The following is a 7,064-nucleotide window of genomic DNA, read 5'->3' on the forward strand; positions in this document are numbered from 1 at the left end:
GATCTCGCCAAAGGAATGCACAAACTTGCCAGCTGGACACCTCTTCTTTGGGATGGTTCCTCGCTCAGAAGCACCCGGCGCAGGCGGCGTTGGCACAGATCTCACACAGGTCGTCCTCAGCAGCCAGGCCTGGCACAGGGAGAGGGGAGGGTAAACCAGAGGCCAAGGGAGCAGAGCCAAGTGCCAAAGGACTTGGAGAGCCCTCCCCATCACTGTTCTATTGCTTTAATATTCCTTGAAAGTACTAAAATCTGGCTTAAGGAATGAAATCGAACACAAATTCATCGGGAAGCGAGATGAACGTGTTGAGGGGGCCAGAGGAGAGCAGCACGTGGCAACATTTCTTTCTGAAGTGTCCATTGCATTGGACAGGTTATAAATGGAATATAATAACGTGAAAAAGCAACCAGTGCAGCAGCAGAGCATGGCAGGGGAGCTTTGGGCAGCAGGAATGGCTTTAAGTTGAAAAAGGGTCGATTTAGATTAAATATTAGGGAAGAATGTTGTTCCCTGTGAGGGTGGGGAGGCCCTGGCACAGGTTGCCCAGAGAAGCTATGGCTTCCCCATCCTGGAAGTGTCCAAGGACAGGTTGGACTGGGCTTGGAGAGATATGGTCTGGTGGAAGGAGTCCCTGCCCACGGCAGGGGGTGGAACTGGATGGGGTTTATGTCCCTTCCAATCCAGACTATTCAGTGATTCCATGATTCTACTTGGATGAACTTTTTCATGGTGTGCACAGGGCACAGCACAGCAGGAATCTTCTTTAGGGGCCTCACACCTCGTGCAGCCCAACCCTTGTGGGAGAAAAAGCATCATAAAGGCAGAACAAACCCTCTCAGCTCCTTCAGGAGCTACAGGACAGTCCTTCCACGTCTGTGCCTCTGGCCATTTTAATGTCTAAGGCGGAAAAGTGGCATTAGAATGGCAACTCTGCAATATGAGAGACATACTCAGCCTCTGGAAAATCTTGTGGGCATCTTCCCTCTTGCACACAGACTGGAATTCCTCAGGGAGAGATATCTCCTGGCACGGAGTGTGACTGGCCATGGGCACCACCAGGCGAGGGCTGACAGGCCTGTTTCCATCCATGAGCTCCTTCAGCTTCTTCACAGATTCCAGGGGGAATTTCAAGTCTCCATCCTGTGTAGAAAGAACCAGAAGAAAAAAAAAAGACATAAGGAGAGTCAGTCCTCGGGTAAATCCTTTCCATTTCAACCTCCAGCTCTCCCAAAAAATGTGATAGAAGGAAAAGACAGTGCTGAAAGGAAGGCTGGATAAAACCTGTGGTGACTCGAGGCAAAATCATGAGGTCTTGAAGACACAGACATTGCAGAGCAGCTGTGAGACCCAACTGCTGGTCAGGCCTCTGTTGGGTGTCACAGTGGACAGAGGCACAACTGGGGCCTTGCTCACCCCCAGGAGTGATCCCCAAAACACTTGGGGTCAAAAGAGCTGGGCTAAGAATCCTCAGCTTGGAAAACAGATGACTGGGAAATATCACAGAAACATGAAATGGTTTGGGTTGAAAGGGACCTTAAAGCCCATCTCCTTTCACCTCCTGCCATGGGCAGGGACACCTTCTAATAAACTGGTTTGCTCCAAGCCCTGTCCAACCTGGCCTTGGACACTTCCAGGGATGGGGCAGCCACAGCTTCTGTGGGCAACCTGTGCCAGGGTCTCAGGGAAGTGGCAAGTTTCCATCAATTTAGAATCACAGAAGCTTCCAAGTTGGAAAGGACCTTTGAGGACCATCAAGCCCAACTCCTGGCCCAGCACAGGACACCCCAACAATCCCCCCCTGTGCCAATTTAAAATTTGTCTCACACACAGTTTGTGGAACTCAACTTATTGGAAGCATAAAATATGACACTTCTCAAAGCTCACTGCAAAATCTTCAGGAGGCCAGGAAAGGATTCTGGGAAATATTACTCCATTATTTTAAATCACTGTTAATGGTCATTCCCTCAGTTCCCAGTGAATTCCCCCTTTCGATGTCATAAATTTAAGCTGCAGGTGTTGCAGCTGCTAAACCAAGTCCACAAAGTTTGTGCCTGCCTGCAGATTAGAAGAGCTTGGCCTAGAAGAGAAATAAGCACTTTCAATTTTATCTTTATCTTCTCTTTTAACCTGCTTTAATGGCCAACATATCCCAAAGGGGATGTGGAAGGTGTCCCTGCCCATGGCAGGGAGTGGAACGAGGTGAGTTTTAACACCCCTTTGAACCCAAACCATTCTGGGATTCTGGGATAAAGCAACTCATTCACAGAAAAAAAGTGATTCTGATACAGCACAAGACTAAATTTTGTCTTTTGCTTCATAATCTCATGAGCTGAGTGGTGAAAAGTGTGAGATAAATGGGGAGTAGTTGGCTCTGATAGATTTTATGTGGTTTTTTTACAGAATCAGAGAATTTCGGTGTTAAAGCTTTAAAAAAAACCCAACCACATAAATGTTGGATATTAAATTTCTCAACAAAGTCAAACTCTTTGCTCTTGCAATCAGTTTATTTTTTTACTCTGGTTCCATTTATCAGTTGGACTCGATGATCTCAGAGGGCTTTTTCAACCCTAGTGATTTTATGATTCTATAAAGGATGGTCAGGCACTGGTTCCAGGGCAGTGGTGGAGTCACCACCTCTGGAAGTGATCAAAAAACAAGTGGATGTGGCATTTGGGGACATGGATTAGTGGTGGCTCTGGCCACCTGGCTGGGTTAATGACTGGACATGAGGACCTCATCTCCAACCTAAACCAGCTCTGGTTGCCTATGATAAATCGAATTTTCCTCTATAAAAGGAGTTCCAAATTCAGCTGTTGCTCACAGACATCAGAAACATAAAACAGAGAACTAAAAAAAGGTGAATTTCAACAGGGACAATTTCAGAGAACCCAGGAATTAGGAACAAACTCTTGGACATGCAGGTCATGGGTACAAAAGAGAACAAAGGAACAACAAAAATAGAGAAAAAACCCCCACCATCTCAGATAAGAACAGTGTATTACAGAGCTAAATCTGAGCACGTGAACCCCTCCAAGCTGAGGTAACTCATATTCCTCCAATTCCCATCCTATTCCCTCCATATTTGTGATGGGAAGCACCAGGACAGTGACACTCAGACTTCAAAACCAAGCTGGGACATCAAATGAAGCTCTTTGCAAAACATTTCTTTAAATGAACCATTTCTGGGCTGTTAAAGGAGAGGGAAGGGAGGTTTTGGGGAAGAACTTCAGAGAAGAAGGGTGGAAGCCAACTCTGTGCAGTGAGGAACAAGTGAGACCTCGGGGATCTCGAGGGGTGCAGGTGAAAGGAGGGCAACACACCCAGAGCACAGTGCTGGTGCACTGGGGAAAACATGGATTTAATGCTTAGCTCAAAATCCACTTCCTGCACTTTTACCTAATCTAGAAACAGCTCTTCTCATTTAGGGTTTGTTTTTAATGCCTCCAAGTGGAAAACTGAGGGTTTTTTTCCCGTGAAGTAGGAAGATATCTGCTCCTCAAAAGACTAATTTGTTGAAGAATGATTTGGAGGAAAGGAATAACTGAAACCTTTGGATATCTCTGTCATCCAAAGGACAAAGAGAGGATAGTCCAAGGCACAAAGATACCTTATCCCTGGAAAGCTGCTGCACACACAGAGTCAATAATTGTTTAAGGAACATTAATTCTCTTGGAACTCGGAGGAAGTTGTTGGCAAGGCAAACTGAAATCTCCCAAACTGTTTCTCAGGATGATCCAAAGCTCTCCCAAGGACAGACCAGAGCACTGCAGGACCTTCCTAACTGCTTCCATGTCACATGGAATATTAGTCTATGTACATAGACTGTCAGCCAGTGTACATGGAATATCAGGTGCTGTGTACTTTGGAAAACTTAATAGAGCCTTGTCTTATTACTTCTCTGCCTCTTGATATTCCACTGGGTCAAGGAAAGTAGTTTTTCCATCTTTTCTTACAGGTGAAACTTGTAGGTCCATCCCATAAACACACAGATTGTTTTCATAAAGACCCTCCTGCCCAGACCCAGGCGAGACAAGACAATTTCTCTTGTGTCACACCTTGTTTACATCGTTCTCCAAAGTTAGAGGGTTGCATCAATTCCCTGAAATTTTGTGGCTTTGGATTAAAATTAGAGGCATCCCCAGTTCTTGCACCTTGGGATTATGTGCCAAGGAAAACCCTGGACACAAAACACCTGAGAGATTTCAGAGCAGGGATGTGCCAGTAGAAGGTAAATAAACAGCATTTTAGTGACACCCAGAGAATTTAACAGAAAGCAAACGTGGAGCACAGGGAGAGGCAGTTGGATATCAAGGCAGAGAATACCAAAAGTCCAGGTCTCTTTACTTGAGTTCAAGATTCCTGTTGCAGCCACAAGTTTGAATAATACCAGCACCTTGTTGAACCCTTAATACCAAAAAAATTAAAGAGAGAAAACTCACCTGCACATAGACTGCCCAGGAGCTGTGCACCAGCACAAGGACTGCCAGGATGGCAGAGGGAAGGAGGCCTCTCATGGTACCTGCAAAGCTGAGCCTCTGCTAACCTAGATATAATTTATTTTCTCTAGATTTGGTCTTTCTCCGCCTTTTTTTTGTCTCTCAGACCTTCTCTCTGCCCAGCACTCAGAGTTTATAAAGACTTCACCGAGCATTGGTTTGGTAATTCATTAATCCAAGTTTTTTACGGACATATCATAAACCCCCAGAGGACTCTCAGTTATCTGCTCCTTGTCAGACCAACTCAGTCACACCCAAGCAAATCCTGGGATTTATGAGTTGCTCCCTCTTTGGGCCACGGGTGGTCAAAATATTCCAACATGCCATAAATTAATATGGGGATGGATCCAATGCACCCCCAGGAATTCAGGCTCCACCCTTCTGGCTGCAGAGCTGGGAAGGACAAAAAGGTTTTGAAGGAGAGACAAAAAAAACTGACCCAGTCATTACCCTCAGTTCTGTGGGTTCCAGGTACTGAGAAGGTGCAAATATGGAATCGTGGAATTAATGTTGGAAAAGACCTCTGAGATCACAAAGTCACCTGATAATGGGTCTTTTCATCACTTAAAGAATGTGCACAAGTGCCACCTCCACAGGTGTTTTGAACACTTCCAGGGATGGTGACCCCTCCTGGTAGCTGTGCCAGGGCCTGACCCCCCTTTAGTGCTGCTTCTTGCAGCACCTTATTAAAATCCAAGTGTTAAAAGGAGGGGGGTTATGAATAAGGAAAAAACTGCCAGGAACCAAATCCATTTCTCCATGAGTTTCATTCTTATCCACGAACACGACAATGTCACATGGACGGAGAGGCAACAACTCACCTCACTCAGCTCAGGTCTGACGTCAAGCTCAGGTCCTTTGATCTGTAAATGATTTCTGGCATTTTGTGGCTTTGGATTAACAGGGAGAGCAGGAAACCAACATTCCTGGTCCCGGCAGAACAGGAGGGGGCAACAGTCACCCACTGAGAACTTCCTCAGATCTCAGCAGTGTTTGGTGCCACAAAGGCTCCGGTTGCTGATGTAACTTTGTTGGTGAAGTTATGGTGAAACCACCATTGTGCTTGGAACCAAATCCTGGGAACTAAAGCAGCCTGGAGATCCCAGGCATGGCCTTGGAGGAGGGAGTGGAAAATCTATGGTTCAATATAACCCAAAAACTGTGCTGAAGTAACCCTAGAGCTGACAGTGTTGCCTGGGGACTGGCTGGCCTTGCTTCTCTCCACCAGCCCACTTCATGCCTCAGCCATAAAATTTGGACTCCTGGAAGGACCTTTTTTAACAATAGGAGTAGGTTTCCTCTTCTGTTCTGATTTCTCTGCTTTCTGTGCTGCCATGGCCGGGAGCCATCACTGACAAATCCTCAACAACTCAGCCTCTGCCCTAAATTTCATCAGTGTGGGCCAGGGATGGAACTGCAGAGGGCACAGAAAAGTTCCTCTGAAGAGATTCCAGGGGGAGTCTCTACAACCATTTCCTTCTCCACAGCCTGGCTTATCCTGACCCTTTTTAAGACCGAGTACAAGTTGGTGGAGACTAAAGAACAGATTAAACAGAAACTGAGGGGAACAGAGACTTGTTGAGGATGGAAAAGATCTCGAGGATTATCAAGCACAGCCTTCAGATCAAGTCCAGCCTTGCAGAGAAGTTAAAGAGACAGAGATGCTTTCTGGGGGAAACAAACACGCAGTGACTGGGAGCATCCCAGAGATTGGAGAGAAGGGAAATAGAGAGGAGAAATTTTGCAGAGGTGTCGCAAGAGACATCCTAAACCTGAACCAAACATATGCCTAACTCGAAGGCTCACCCCAAATTTAACCCTAACCATAACCCTGAACCTCACTCCAAACCCAACCCTAACCCCAAACCTAACACTAACCCCACCATTAACCCTAAATCTAATTTCTAACCCTAAACCTAGTTCCTAACCCTGACCCTAAGAATTAAACCTGACCCTTAACCCTAATGAAAAATATAATCCTAACTCTGGCCCTAATGCTAAACCCAACCCTAATTGGGTTAACCCAACATAACTCTAATACTGCCACTAAACCTAAACCTAATACCTATCTCTGAACCTAATGCTAACACTACCTACTAAACCTAACCCTAAAATAATCCTAATCCTAACTGTAATACACTAAACCTAACCCTAATGACCAACACTGCTCCCTAACCTGAACACCAGCCCTAACACCCTAACCCCTAATCACAGTGTTAAACCTAATCCCAACCCAAAAGGTTGGTCAAAGGGTGGACCAGGCTTTGCTTGGTGGGGCCCAGCAATGGGACAAGAGGGTTGGGTGGGAACTGATGCCCAGGAAGTTCCAGCTGAGGAAGAAGTTCTTTGCTATGCAGTGACTGAGCACTGAATGGATTGTCCAGGGAGAGTGTGGAGTCTCCTCCCTGGGGATATCACAGAACACTTTGGACACAATCCTGTTCCACGTGCTCTGGGATGGAGCAGGGAAGTGGGACCAAGAGACTCCCTGTGGTCCCTTCCACGTCAATCCGTGTCCAGCAGTCACCAAACACTGTTGTTCCCTGGGGCACAGAAGGAACTCACACA

General features: G+C 46.2%; 1 protein-coding gene across 1 annotated transcript; it reads right to left on the reverse strand.

Annotated features, from left to right (window-relative positions):
* Positions 1 to 6: 6 nt before the first annotated feature.
* LOC113980585 (guanylin-like) lies at positions 7 to 4,633 on the reverse strand. Its single transcript, XM_027707813.1, has 3 exons — positions 4,440 to 4,633; positions 951 to 1,140; positions 7 to 129 (listed from the first exon to the last, which is right to left on the reverse strand). The coding sequence occupies exons 1-3, from the start codon at positions 4,512 to 4,514 to the stop codon at positions 65 to 67; spliced, it is 330 nt and encodes a 109-aa protein (XP_027563614.1). The 5' UTR covers positions 4,515 to 4,633; the 3' UTR covers positions 7 to 64.
* Positions 4,634 to 7,064: the final 2,431 nt, after the last annotated feature.

This window comes from Neopelma chrysocephalum, unplaced genomic scaffold, assembly GCF_003984885.1.
Source record: "Neopelma chrysocephalum unplaced genomic scaffold, ASM398488v2 Primary Assembly neopelma1_94750, whole genome shotgun sequence".
In the NCBI taxonomy this organism is placed as follows: Eukaryota; Metazoa; Chordata; class Aves; order Passeriformes; family Pipridae; genus Neopelma; species Neopelma chrysocephalum.